At 38.5% G+C, this 15,209-nt stretch overlaps 1 protein-coding gene across 1 annotated transcript in view; it reads left to right on the top strand.

The window, feature by feature from the left end:
• SMIM14 (small integral membrane protein 14) overlaps positions 1-15,209 on the top strand; it is a 74,784-nt gene that overhangs the window by 43,987 nt on the left and 15,588 nt on the right. The window contains exon 3 of the mRNA XM_043970783.1: positions 7,562-7,610. Within this exon, the coding sequence (XP_043826718.1) occupies positions 7,562-7,610 (49 nt within the window). The remainder of the gene's footprint in view (positions 1-7,561; positions 7,611-15,209) is intronic.

Raw genomic sequence — 15,209 nt, 5'->3', positions numbered from 1 at the left:
AAGAAATATGCCATCCCCTGCTACCTCTTTCTCATCATTTTGGGAGTGATTGCAGATGAAATAGAGCAAAGGTTTGAATTATAAATAATTTAGGTATTTTATTCTCTGTGACAGTTCAATAAAACAGTTATTTTTCTAAAAGCTCAAGAGTCTCATTATGGCATGAATAAACATTAAAATGTGAATGGTTTAATGTAAAAATAATTCTCTTATAAAAGCCTTGTAATTCTTTAAAAATATATTTGGTTATCAATTCATTCTATAGAACACTTTTCATATTCATCTCCTCCTCTCTAATTACACTGCCACCATTTTAGTTTAAGCCCTCATCTTCTTTCTTTCTTTCTTTCTTTCTTGGTGAGGCAATTGGGGTTAAGTGACTTACCCAGGGTCACACAGCTAGTAAGTGCTAAGTGTCTGAGGCCGGATTTGAACTCAGGACCTCCTGAATCCAGGGCTGGTACTCTATCCACTGTGTCACCTAGCTGCCCCAAACACAAATTACTGGTTTTTTGTTTTTATTGGGTTTTCTGCAGGGCAATGAGGGTTAAGTGGCTTGCCCAGGGTCACACAGCTTGTAAGTGTCAAGTGTCTGAGGCCAGATTTGAACTCAGGCCCTCCTGAATCCAAGGCCAGCGCTTTCTTTATCCACTGTGCCACCTAGCTGCACCCCCCATCATCTTTCATTGGTTTCCTAATTGTTTTCACTGTTTCTAGTCTCTCTATTAGTCATGTAATTGTCAAATATTCTTAAGGCATAGGTTTCACCAGGTCACCCCTGCCTCCAAAATCTTTATCTCCCTATTGCCTCTAGGTTAAACCTCTCAGATAAGAATTCAAGGCATTCCACTGTCTGCCTCCAGCCTGCCATTCCTCATTTCACATATTCTGAATTCTGGCTAAACTTTAGTGCTAACTAGTTGATTCTCCCTACTCAGCATTCTGTTTCCACATTTGCATTTCCACAAGTCTTTGTAGCCTTCCCTGATCTTCCCAGTGGTAAATGTTTTTTCTTTAAATTATCTAGTATTTACTTATCTATTTACCTTTGGTAACCCAGTAAGGAATATAAGCTATTTGAGGGCAGGCACTGCTTGTTTTCTGTCTTTATAAAGACACTTTTGAAAGTCACTTGTAGTACTGCCATGCCAAAAGACAGTCATTAATATCTTTATCATTTATAAATGGGGCAGTTCAGTAAGTGTGAAAACATTCATCATGGGGAGCCTGGCAAATAGGACACTTGGCACTATGGAAACCCCAACTGTGGCCAGACACACTCCATACAATCCCAGACCCAGGGAAACTCAACATTCAGACTGGGCATCAGAGGAAGACCAGCTACAATGGGGCCAGGAACCAACAATTGTGTTAAACTTCACTTTCTCAGTTTGCACTCATACAGCATCGCATGAACAAAACAGCAGTGAACTTAGCACAGAGAGGAGATGGCATAGAAATTGCATGTTATAATACAAACCTGTAAAATAAATAAATAGATAGATAGATAGATAAATAAATAAATGGGGAAGGGGAGGAGTTTGCAATCACTAGTAAGTACATGAACAATGTATTGTCTTTCTTGTGCATATGTCTACCTTTCAGCATTGTCAACTATATTATATCTTAAAATGGCATTTGGAGGTGGTTCTTAATAAAATCTAACGTTTATGCACTTGATAAGCATTAGTAGAGCCTAGTGTTGTAATGAAATTCAGAGGTTAATTGGATAGTCTATCATATGCATAATCATTGTTGGGTGCATGATAATTTTAGATAAATAGTAAGTACTTTATATAAATGTCTATAATTAGTATCACTTTTATTCATCCAAAGCAAATTCATAGCTTTTTCCCCTTCAGTTTTACATTACCTTTAACCACAGGTGGAAAAGTTTAACTTTGATTAGGTAGCTGGGTGGCTCATTACCTAGACAGAGCATGGGAGTCAGAATCTAGAAGACCAGTTAAAATCCAGCCTCACATGTTAATTTTTTTAAATTAATAAAGCATTTTTTTTCCCATTACATGTAAAGCTAGTTCTCAACTTTTGTTTATATAAGCTTTCCAATTTCAGATTTTTCTCTCTCCCTCCCCTCCTTCCCCCCTCCCCTAGACAGCAGGTAATCTGAGATAGGTTATCTATCTATCTATCTGTCTACACATAATAACATTAAACATATTTCTGCATTAGTCATGTTATAAGAGAAAAATCAGAGCAATGACGAAAAACCTCAAAATAGAAAAACAACAGCACCAAAAACAAAAGAAATAGCATGGTTCATTCAGCATCTATACTCCACAGTTCTTTTTTTTCCCCCTGAATTTGGAGATCCTCTTCTATCATGAGTTCCCTGGAATTCTTCTGTACCATTGTATTGATGAGAAGAATATAGTCCATCACAGTAGATCAACACTCAATGTTGATGATAACTGTGTACAATGTTCTTCTGGTTCTGCTCATCTCACTCATCATCAGCCCACGAAAGACCCTCCAGGTTTCTCTGAACTCCTCCTGCTCATCGTTTCTTACAGCACAATAGTATTCCATTGTATTCATATACCACAACTTGTCCAACCATTCCCCAATTGATGGGCATCCCCTCAACTTCCAATTCCTTGCCACCATGTATAGAGCATGTATAGAAATTGCATGTTATAATACAAACCTGTGGGTCCCTTTCCCCTTTCCATGATTTCTTTGGGGAAAAGACCCAAAAGCCTCACATGTTAATTAACTGTGTGATCCTGAGCAAGTTACTTAGCCATTCTCTGTTTCAGGTTTCTCATCTGCAAAATGGGGATGATAATAATAGCACCTACTTCCCAAGGTGGGTTGTGAGGATGAAATGAGATAGTATTTGTAAAGTACCTTGCAAATGCACTATCTATCTATAGCTATTTATATATCTATATATGCTTTTTATTTGTTTCTTTAGCATACATATTAATCAATCAGCAGGCAAAGGTCCTGGATGTTATCCCCTAGCAACTAGGGTTTCCTTCTTAATGTTTCATCTGTGACATAGACCTGAGGTTCCCTGTGACCTTTCCTTACCACCTCTGAATCTGAGGGTTACTAGGCAATGGTACTACTATTATAGGCTGCTATTTGACCCTGGGTGTTGCAGGTACTAGAGGGCTTTTGGATAGGGGAAATCTAGAGTCATTAGATTTTCACTGGTGGGAAGTGGGGTGGGGTTGGGGTATGACAACAGGTCCCCCGTCTATCTCCCTGCTATACAGATATGGTAAGACTGACCCGGCCTGCATGTGGTGGCATGAGGTAAGGAAGAAGACACAGTGAGAACAGACTTGAAACCATTAATGTCTGGGTGTCTTGTGGATCAGTAAGAGGAAGGGAGAACAAAGATAGGATTAGACCTGTTTGTGCTTAGGGGGAAGGAAGAGAAAGGGACTAAGGAAGAGATCAGAGGAGGCAGGGATAGTAAACAGCGAGGACCTGAGACTATAACTGGAAGAAATTCAGTAATGAAGGAATACGTGGGTCTTTTAAAAATAGGCTTTTGAAGCATCGTTAGCTTTTCACGTGAAAGTCATAAGTTATTTTTATTCCATTCAACAATTGCATATAGAGTACCTACTATAATCCAGGCCTTGTGCTGAGGCTTCAGACAGAAACAAAACTTCCTGTCCCAAGGGAGCTTACATTTGTAGCCCTCATTGAGCAATCTCTATAGATATAGAATTGGAAGAGACCTTCAGTGTTCATCCTTTCATTTTATAGAGGGGAAAACAAACCCAGGTTCACACAAGGCAGGGAGAAACAAAGCCAAGATTTTAATCCAGAAAAGTAAGAAACACGTACAAGCTGATGGCTATATAGCACTTACAGAATTACGAAATACTTTATATAACTAATTTCATCGATTTTCACAATGTAATATCACAGGTATGTCAAGTATATGAGAAAGTGAGACGTAGAATAAGCTACATGTTTCAGAAACCAAAGTGATGTAAAAACAAAATATGAATAGAAATTTATTTTTTAAGTTCCATGATTTGCCTTTGGGAACTGTTTGGTATTAGAGATGTGATTTGAACCCTAACTTACAACTTTTCATTACACTGCACTTTCTCTTACAAAATTATAGCCACAAATCCAGAGATTAGTTAAGTTATCAAGTACTTACTGAAAGCAGTAACCTGTACTGTGCTAGGCAGTTGGGATACAAAGAATGAAACACTACATTCAAGAAATGGAGGAGAAACTAAGCACACAAAAAAACCCATAAAGTATAAACATAAAGTTAATAAATGGAAATACATGCAAAGTAGTTAGATACAAGGTCAGTTGTGAGGATTAGGAAAGGCCTCTTGCAGAAGAATGTCATCTTTTTTTAATTGAAATTTTTTTCATTAACAAGCATTTCTTTTTTCTCTCTCACTTCCTCCCTCTCTTCAGGAAGAAAAAAGAATGAAAAAAATTCTTGCATTGGCCATGTCCAAAAAATGTGTTTAAGCTGTCTTTGTCATCTTTTATTATGGAACATTAGTATTCCATTACATTCATGTACCACAATTTGTTCAGCTATTCCCTTGTTGATTGTCACTTTCTTCATATCTACTTTTTTACTCTTATAAAAAAGAGTTGAAGTAAATGTTTTTATACATTTTCTTTTCCTCTTTCTTTGCTCTTCATAGTATAGGCCTGGTACTCTAGTAGTTTAGGGTGGTTTATAGTTTTATAACTGTTAGGGAGGGCATAGTTCCAAATTGCTTTCCAGAGTGGTTGGACCAATTTGCAGTTCCACCAACATTGTATGAGTATGCCTGTTTCTCATGGCGCCTGCAACAATTGTTATTTCCCTTTTATAATCTTTGACAATGCAGTGGGTGTGATGTGGAGCCTCAAAGTTGCTTTTAGTTACTATTTCTCTAGTGATTTGGAGTTTTGTTTTGTTTTTCGGTGAGGCAATTGGGGTTAAATGACTTGCCCAGGGTCACACAGCTAGTAAGTGTCAAGTGTCTGAGGCTGGATTTGAACTCAGGTACTCTGGAATCCAGGCCGGTGCTTTATCTACTGCGCCACCTAGGTGCCCCTGGAGTATTTTATTTTATTTTATTTTTTAGTGAGGCAATTGGGGTTAAGTGACTTGCCCAGGGTCACACAGCTGGTAAGTGTTAAGTGTCTGAGGCCGGATTTGAACTCAGGTACTCCTGACTCCAGGGCCAGTGCTCTATCCACTGTGCCACCTAGCTGCCCCCTGGAGTATTATTTTTTAATGTTTGTTGATAGTTTAGATTTTTTTTCTTTTGAAACCTGCCTGTTCCTATCTTTTAATGATTTCTCTAGTGGGGAATCATTCTTCTTATGCATTTGATTAAATTTTTTTTATTTAGCCTTGATTTGATATCCTTATTCCCACCCACATGCATACTTACCAGATCTTCAGAGCTAGGCTGACTGTGTCTCTTTCAGGGTTCTAAGGATACCATTGAGGGGTTGGAGATATTTTTTTTCTAAAATAGTTCTCATGATAGGGTGTTGTCCTCACTGTTAACCTTCAGTGATTAGAATCCTAGTTTCATAGCCAATTAACATCAGTTAGCTTTGACAAAGTCATATTTACTGCAAAGATAGAACAAGAAACAGCAATTACAAATTATTTCCCTCAGAACCAAGGAAGTCATACTCTGCCATCTGTCACTGCAGTCTTGACACCATGAAACTGGATCTGAAAATATCCTTCTATCAAAGAACTACTTGCACAAATGATCCAATCAAAGTTTAAGTAAAAGTTTGTATTATTTGGCACAAGGGGATATGGCCATGAGAAGAAGTGTGAACTTCAGCTCCTGGGGAGGAGCAGATTTATGCCATGTTCTTCCCTCAGCAGAGTGAAGATGCTGATTTTATAGGGGTATTGGGAGAAGACTTGAAACTGAAGAGTTACAGCTGTCAGGGAGTGGGGGTGCTTGAAACAGTTGGGGGCTGTGAGGTTGTCATCACTACCTGGTCCTAGTCACATAACAAGAACATCTGGGTTCCAGTTAGACTTCTGCTATAAATGTCAAGGTACCCAACTTTCTGGGTTCCCATGACATGTCTGCTTTGTTATTTGTTTGACTAACCACTATGTGGTTCATTAACTGCTTTGCTTTTCCAAGGAAAGAGTACCCTCTCACTGACCCTAGCAAGCTTATCAACCGTATTATTTCTCATAGTCAGAGTACCCTCCTCACGGCCAGAATATGCCTAACTGGACCCAGGCCCCAACTAGGCTGCAACTACAAGTCTCTAGGAAGGCGTGGTTTTATACTGAAAACATTAGCTACAAAGCATTGACCCCCCCCCCCCCCAGTTCACTTACAGACATGTCATACGTGTTGGAGAAGTCCTTGTTTCTGTTTCCACTGGTCTGGGTTATGTAGACTCTTCACGGCCTGGCTGTATCCTGCAAATCCTAGCATGTACTTTAGCTCTCATACTATTGACATTTGTGTTCTGACCTTTCAAAGGTCACAAAGTTTTACTCAGCTCTAGTATTTCTTCACCACAAAGGAGGAAGATTAGGCAAAACACAGGTAGAAGCAATGGCTGGGCCATGGGCTCACAGACCACTTGGCAGTGGGACCGATAGGGTAATAAAGGCTTAAAGGTTCCTCTCTTCCCAGCAAGGGCTTACATCCTTGTCTTCTCAACTGGAACATAGCCACTTCAGCAAGAGGAAAAGAAAATGATTCTCTTTATATAGCTGGGGCCCCTTTCTTTCCACCACATGATTAGTACACAGCAGGCAGGCTCTATGTGTGTGCGTTTGCTCGAGTGTGTGCCCCCACATGCTACAGATTGGAGAGTAGGGTCCTTCTGCTCTTCTGCTCAGCACAAGTTGTCAGGCCTTTCCAGAAGTAGGCTCTTCAGCTTCTTCTACAAGGTCCAGCACCAAGCAGAAAACATGGCACATCCTCTGGGGTTGAGCTCCATTGACCAGACTAATGTTCATTACAGATTTTTTTTTAACCTCTTTCAAAAGTCCTCCCCCCCCCACCTTCCCCCCTCCTCCTCCCCATCAAGAGACTTAGGGAGTTCAAGGAGATAGAAGGGAGAGAACAGTGGAAAGTGTCAAGGAGTTTTGAGATGAGGAAGGGAAAATATTGTGTAAATATTGTGTATGTAATATAATTCATACTGTATTTATATAACTGTTTGAGGTATATTAAGTGTTTTACCCACAATAACCCTGTGAGGGCAGTACAAGTACAGCACTTTTCTTTTTTAAGCAGGCTTACCCACATCCACTACAAAGCACTCACTTCCCACATTATATTGTTTGTTAACATAAAAGAACAAACTTGGACTGAATGTCTTGTAGGAATAGAACAGTTAGCACATTCTTTAATAATATCCCAATGATTTAGACTTAATATAAGTAAAAGAGACTGAAGAAATACCATAATGAAATTATATGTAGGCCAAACTAGGTAGCCCACATGACTGGGTGGAAAAATCATTTTGTCCCTCCTAGAATATTCGTGGTCGTTTTTAAACCATTTAAAAACTCTGTGACTAACTTGCCTTTCCTCCTTGTCCGTTTCAGTTGAGACAGTCCCAGTCCTACTGCACAGACACAGAATGCCTTCAGGAATGTGAGTAACTGTGGTTCTGGTGGTGGTGGGTAGTCTAAGGGCAAGAGGTTAGACAATTATGGAAAACCTCAATGACTGGAGAGAAAAAAATAACTTCTGCTCCTTGCTCATTGTGTTAAAACAGCTTTGGCGAAGTAGAGTTTCAATTTGACAAGCTCATTTAATGAGAACAGTAGAGCCCAGCAAGAGCCACACTGATTCCTGGGTAGACTTAGTGTCAAGTGATGTCTGTTCAAATGGAGCATGGAAAAAGCCCGATCTAATACTGGCCTTGTAGATTATTGTTTTTCCCTGACACAGCTTTAAAAGTGTTTCTGTATTAAATGTGGCAACATGGCATTTGTCTAAGTATTTTTATCACCTTTTGTCTATATGTATGAAATTAGAACCGTGGAGTAAGAGCAAGTACCAGCTGCCCTTAAGAAGAAGTTTGAATTTGTTACACTTCATAGGCAACTATAATATGATGGAGAGAGGCCAGAATTTGAAGTCAGAAGACAGACTTAGTGGATTAGGGCAGATCATTTAACTCCACTGAGCCTCAGTTTCCCATTCTGTAACACATAGAGAATAATAATTATACTTTCTATCTCTCAAGATGGTTAGTATCCTATGAAACCATGTAATAATTTAAAGTTCACAGAGTGTTATAAAAGCACCATCTACTTTTATGGAAAAAGCATCACGATTACAGTGCTAAGAGTCTGCAAAGATGCAAGAATATATTTGTATGCTAATCCCATCATAATTTCATAGTAAGATAGTTGTGAAAGATGCCCGAGTGTTTGTGTTCAGGATGACTTCTCAGAAGACACAATGCAAGGAATTATACTGACACATTCAGTCACTTGTTTTACCAGGACCTTTGTGTCAGGCTTGTAATTCAGAACATCAAAAGTCCATAGGTCATTTCAAGATAAGTTGTTTTTTCAGTGACCCGTGTTTCTTTTTCTTTTCCTTCATCACGGAATTACAAGTGAGGTCTGCTTTTGTCCACTTCAGGGGAGTGGGAAGACATTGCTTTTTCATTCTGCAGATGTGAGCAGAGGGACTTCCTGAGGTGCTTTATCCTCAGTTTTTCTGTTGGGGCTCAGTTTCTTCTTCTGAAAACCACATTCTTGTGCTACCTATCAACCATAGTGATGGTTGTGAGGGAGGCACTGTGCACTTCTCTAGAAATAATTGTAAAGCGCTCGCTGCCTTCCCAACCACAAGTGCTGAAGACCGTGGTATGAGGGGGAAGAAGAGGGGAAGAGGTTTCTTACAGGATTAGTGGGAAGGGGAAGGGGTGGGGTTAGAGAGAGAAGCCTTTGAACTGTTTAGGTCTCTCCTCACTGACTGCCGGGTGCTCCTGATCCAGGTGAGAGGAGAGACCTCTCTCCTCATCCAGGAACATCTATGTCCCCAGGTCTTTAGTGTTTCTGGCGCTGGGAGACTTTGTATCTGAATAGTATTTGTGTGGGCCTACAGAGTAAGAAATTTTGAAAAATGCAGAACCTGAGTATATATTCACTTAATAGTCTTCAAATGATTAAGCTTGTATTTACTTTTTCTAATGTTTGGAGCCCACCATAATGATAGGGAAACATGCAGAAAAGAGTTTTAAGGTAAATGGGAGTCTGATTTTTATTTTTTTGTTTTAAAATTACTTATCTTTAGAAAAATCCTAAGATAAATGATTAAGCCAAAAATGAAATCTTGTTTCCTAATTGCTAAAACTAGATTCTGCTTTTCAAATTGTCCATTCAAATACTCATGTACAGGAGCAGATAAATAATCCCAAGGATAAAGTAAAGTTGAAGAAGCAGAAGTGAGAGTTTCATCATGATGAAAACCAGTTGCTCTGATCTGAACATTATCTGTAATGAGAATAAACTAGAAGCAGTTCCAGTTAGATCAGGGTGAAACAAGGATGTTCATTATCACTATTATTATTCAGTTATTGTACTAGAAATGGTAGCTGTAGCAATAAGAAAAGAAAAAAATGAAGGAATAAGAATAGGCAATGAGGAAAAAAAATGCCACTTTTTGCAGATGATATGATAGCATACTTAGAAACAATTAAAATACTAGTTGTAAAGTTAGTAAAGTTGCAGGATATAAAATAAAACTACATAAATTATCAACTTTTCTAAATATTACCAATAAAACCCAGCAGGAAGAGATAGAGAAATTCTACTTAAAATTACTACAGGAAATGTAAAATACTTAGGGGGTTTAACCTGCCAAGCTATACACAGGAATTATATGAACACATTTAAAAAATATTTTCCACCAAAATACAGATATAAACAATTGGAGAAATAATTGCCCATGAGTAGGCCAAACCAGTAAAATAAAAATGACAATTCCACCTAAATTAATTTATTTATTCAGTGCCATACCAGACTACCAAAGAATTCTTTTATAGAGCTAGAAAAAAATAAATTTATATGAAGAAACAGTCAAGTATATTAAGGGAATCAATAAAAAAATTAAGAAAGGCATTCTAGAAGTACTAGATCTTAAACTGTACTATAAAGCAATAATCATCAAAACAATCTGGTACTAGATAGAATGGTTGATCAGTGGAATAGATTAGGTACACAGTATGCAGAAGGAAATGACTTCAGTAAGCTGGTGTTTGATGAACCGAAAGATCCCAGCTATTAGGGCAAGAACTCACTATCTGACAAAAACTACTGGGAAAACTGGAAAGCAATCTGGCAGAAACTAGGCATAGACCAGTATCTCACATCATATGTTGAGATAAGTTCAAAATGATTACATGATTTAGACATAAAGGGTGATGTAAGTAAATTAGAGAAATATGGGGGGAAATTGCCTGAAAGATCTGTGGATAAAGAAAGAGTTCATGACCATACAAGATATAGAGAAGATCACGGGAGGTAAAATGAATGATTTTTGAATATATGAAATAAAAAGGTTTTGGTCAAAATTAGAAGGCAAATAGGAAACTGGGAAACAATTTTGTAGCAAGTTTCTCTGATAAAGGCCTCATTTCCCAAATATATAGGGCACTGAGCCAAATTTATAAATATAAGAACCATTCTCCAAGAGATAAATAATCAAATATGAACAGGCAGTTTTCAGAAGAAGAAATCAAAGCTATCAATAATCTTGAAAAAATGTTCTAAATCACTTGTTTAGAGAGATGCTAATTAAAGCCACTCTGAGGTACCACATTACGCCTTAAATGACAGAAAAGGAAAATAACAAATGCTACAGAAAATGTGGGAAAATAGGGACATACTAAGGCACTAGTGCACAATCTGGAGAGCAATTTGGAACTATGCCCAAAGGGCTGTAAAACTCCATACTCATTGAGCCGGCAATACTACTATTAGGTCTGTATCCCATAGAGATCAGAGAGAAAAGAAAAGGAGCTATATATACAAAAATATTTGTAGGAACTTTTTTTTTTTTTTTGGGTGGTGGCCAGGAATTGGAAATTGAGAGGATGCCCATCAGTTGAGGACTGTCTTAACAAGTTGTGGCATATGATTGTGATAGAATACTATTGTGTTATTGAAATGACTAGCAGGAAGGATTGTTAAGAAAAACCTGGAGAGACTTATGGAACACTTATCCAAGACATTTCCAAAGGACTTATGATGAAAAATGCTATGTACTTCCAGAGAAAGATGTGATGGAGTCTAGGTGCAGATTGAAGCATACTTTTAAACTTTCTTTTATTATTCTTGGGGTTTTTGTTGTTGTTTTTTGGTCTGTGTTTTATTTTATAACATGGCTAACAGAAAATTTTTTCATTACTGCACATGTATAATCTATATTAAATTCCTTACCTTTTCTAGGAGGGGGAGGGGAAGGAAGGAGAGAATATGGAACTCAGAATTCTTAAAAAAGAATGTTAAAAGTTTTTGTTTACATGTAATTGAGAAAAAAAATAAAAATTAAATGTAAAAAAAAAAAGAAATGGTGAAGGGCATGGTTTCAAAAAACCTGGGAATATTTATGAGCTGATGCAAAGTGAAGTGAGCAACTATGGGAGAACATTGTGCACAATAACATCAGTTTTGTAAAGATGTTCAACTGTTTGTTTTTTTTGTTTTGTTTTGTTTTGTTTTAGTGAGGCAATTGGGGTTAAGTGACTTGCCCAGGGTCACACAGCTAGTAAGTGTTAAGTGTCTGAGGCCGGATTTGAACTCAGGTCCTCCTGACTCCAGGGTTGGTGCTCTATCCACTGCGCCACCTAGCTGCCCCCAAGATGTTCATCTGTTAAAGACTTAGATACTGTGATCAATTCAGTGATCTATGACAATTTCAAGGGACTCATGTCAAAAAAGTTTATCCACTTCCAGATTGAGAACTGATGTACTCTTGGTTCAGATTGAACAATTTTGGGGGGCAGGGGGAATGGGGAGCAACATGGCTAATGGGAAAATCTTTTGTGTGATTTTATATGTGTAATGGGTATCATATTTCATGCCTTCTTAACTTGTGGGGGATGGGTTGAAGGGAGGGAAAGAATTTGGAACTGAATATAAAAATAAAAAAATTTAAAAGAAAAAACAAGCTGCTGATCTGAAAATCATTTATTCATCATCAGTCTTGCCCCATGGGAGTTACGAGCATCATCTCATAGATATCTTTGGTTGTTTTAGGTGTTAATGCTCAAACCAGTTATACCAGTTGAAAAATAATCTCGTGTGCCTGTTAATGGGAAATAAAGATCTTTTTTTTTTTTAATACATCTGTGGTATTCTGTGACCTTTTGAGCCAACAGCACCTGGGAACCAAATAAATCCCCATACTTGTAAATGAAAAGTCTCTTAATCTAAATTACATAACATTATTGCTGCTGTTGTTCTATCATTTCAATCATGTCTGATTCTTTGTGACCCACTTTGGGGTTTTCTTGGCAAGGATACCGGAGTGGTTTGCCATTTCCTTCTTTAGCTCATTTTACAGATGAGAAACTGAGGCTAACAGAATTAAGAGACTTGCCCAGGGTCACACAGCTACTCAGATTTGAACTCACTAGTGTTCCTGATTCCTATTGTAATGGGGGAAATGGGGTAGGGGTTAGGGTTCTTAGGAATTCCTCTTTAAAGAATTACACCCTCTTGCACACAAAAGTAGTTAGAATAAGGTGGTAGTTTATTTAGGGCCAAGGGAAGGGAAGGGTGGGGGGAGGGAAACGATGAAAGAAATCCTCGGACTTCTCATGGGGAGATTAGCACAAAGCACATGGCTCAGAGGTACCAAATCTCCTCGAACAGGAGACTGGAAGGTACTTTTATAGAGGACTGATGGGGATGGACCATTTGCCTGTGAAAAGTTCCTTTAGTGAGGGAAGACCATCCCCCACTGGTGGTAGCTGGGGGAATTGGGTGAGGAGTGGAGGACCATCCCCCATTGGTAGTGACTAGAGGAATTCGGTGAGGGGTGACTCTCTCTTCAGGGCACAAAAGCTGCAGCCACACCCAAGGGAGACCGGAATGAAGGGTGGGAATCCGAAGCTAGCTCTGTCCATTTGGTTCAGCTTATCTCTCTAGGCGTTATCTGTCCTCTGGTTTAGTTTCTCAAGGAGAAGATTCCTTGATGTGCCCCAGAGAACTTCTGGGATGCTCTGCACCCCATGACACTATCCCAGGACTCAACTGTGCCATCTAGCTGCCCAAATTACATAATGACTGATCCTTATAATTGCAATCTCACTGCAGCCTCCTAGGCAGTCTTTTTTTTTTTTTTAAACTCATTTTAGTGTTTGACTACCATCTTCATTTGGTTACCAGCTTCTCCTGGTCCACAGACCTAAGATGGAGAATTCAGAGCCCATCAGTGGACAAAACAAAATTTGGCTGAATTATATACTCTCCAATCTAACCTCTCTTTTGTTGCTCTCTTTTAGCCTCTTCTCTCCTCTTTTACTGTTTCAAGTGTTATTTTTGAGTATACTTTGTTGTTTTCACAGTTGTATTTGGTTTAAGTGAAGCCTGAATGACCACTTATTAGGAATGTGCTATAAACAGGACTCATGTTAGGGGGAGAAGTTGAAATTGAAGAGAACTAGCAGTCCCAGTTTCTTGTAGTTAGTAATATTTAGGTAAATGGACATCAGAAATGTTAAGGGTTCATGTTTAATCTCATAGCTTTGGTTTTCTAGTCATTCCTGCCTTATCACAAGTTACTTTGTGAAAAAGCCACACACAGAAAAACTTATGTGCTTGTTTATAAGCTCTAACTCTACCTCATTAGGCTGTTGTTAGGGAAGTTTCTTTGTAAGACTTGAAGTGCTATATAAGGGGAATTGTACAGCTATTTGAATTTTACTGTTTTGCATAAAATCTCTCTGCTTTTTTGGGTGGCGGTTGACCATTTTCATTTTGCCTAAATCTAATGGCCTTTTCTCAATCCTTCTTAGATGATCTACATTTTATCCTGTTAAACACAATCTTCTTGAAGTGTTTTCCTTGGTACCTTGGATACTGTACTGCATTTGGTTCTTCTTTTACTTACTCCCAACGACAGCTAGGTGACAAAGTTGATAGAGCACTGGCCCTGAAGTTAGGAGGACCTGAGTTCAAATCTCACCTCAGACATTTACTAGCTGTGTGACCGTTGGCAAAACACTTAACCCCAGTTGCCTTTCAAACAAACAAACAAACAAACTTCCAGGCCATCTCCAGTCATCCCTATATACATCTTGCCACTGAACCCAGATTGGTCTGGAGGAGAAAATGAGGTTGGTGAATTAGCACAGCCCTCCCTCACTTAAGTGCAGTTCACTGCAAGTCATAGTCCTCTTGGAGGATGAAGGACAAACAATAACAACAAACACTTACCCCGAAGGCTGAAGGCTTAGACCTCAGCCCTTTGCATTATTAACATCAGTTTTTAACCTTTATGTTGATGCTTCCCTGTTGTGTTTGTAGCCCCCCAACAAAGCTCTACCCCCAAATTTCTAGCTTTGTTCAGGACATAAAATTTGTAGAGGGAATTTCCTATGTCTTTAAGTAAGATACGGGGAAACAATTATTCCCATTCCATTACTTCCACCAAACCAAGTGTCTTTCCCAACTCCCTCATTTCTGATCTCTTCACCACCATTCTTCTGTGTTTTTTTCAGGCCCCAAACCTTTATCATTTTTAACTTCTCCCTCTTTCATCATTTTTGTCGTTGGCTTTATTCTCTCCTTTACATCTACTACCTAACTAGTCTAGACTATTATTACCTCTATTAACTAGTACCACCTGTCTCTAGTAACTTGGCTAATTCATTCTACTCAAACCATTGTAAGATTAATCTTTCTAAGATACTACTTTCAAAATTTGCTCAGTTAAAAAAAAAAGAACTTGGGGGCAGCTCAATAGCGCAGTGGATAAAGCACTGGCGCTGGATTCAGGAGGACCTGAGTTCAAATCCGGCCTCAGACACTTGACACTAGCTGTGTGACCCTGGGCAAGTCACGTAACCCTCATTGCCCTACAAAACAAAACAAAAACAAAAACAAAGACAAAAAAAAAAGAACTTACACAAGATAAATTTCATATATTTTATCTGACTCATTATTCTTGACTTTGAATCCCTATTCAAATTAGACCAATTTCCTTAACTTCTTTATAGCACCTAGT

Source organism: Dromiciops gliroides, chromosome 6 (assembly GCF_019393635.1).
Source record: "Dromiciops gliroides isolate mDroGli1 chromosome 6, mDroGli1.pri, whole genome shotgun sequence".
Classification (NCBI taxonomy): domain Eukaryota; kingdom Metazoa; phylum Chordata; class Mammalia; order Microbiotheria; family Microbiotheriidae; genus Dromiciops; species Dromiciops gliroides.
The sequence above is the reverse complement of the archived record's forward strand: the minus strand, read 5'-3'. Positions and strand labels throughout refer to the sequence as shown.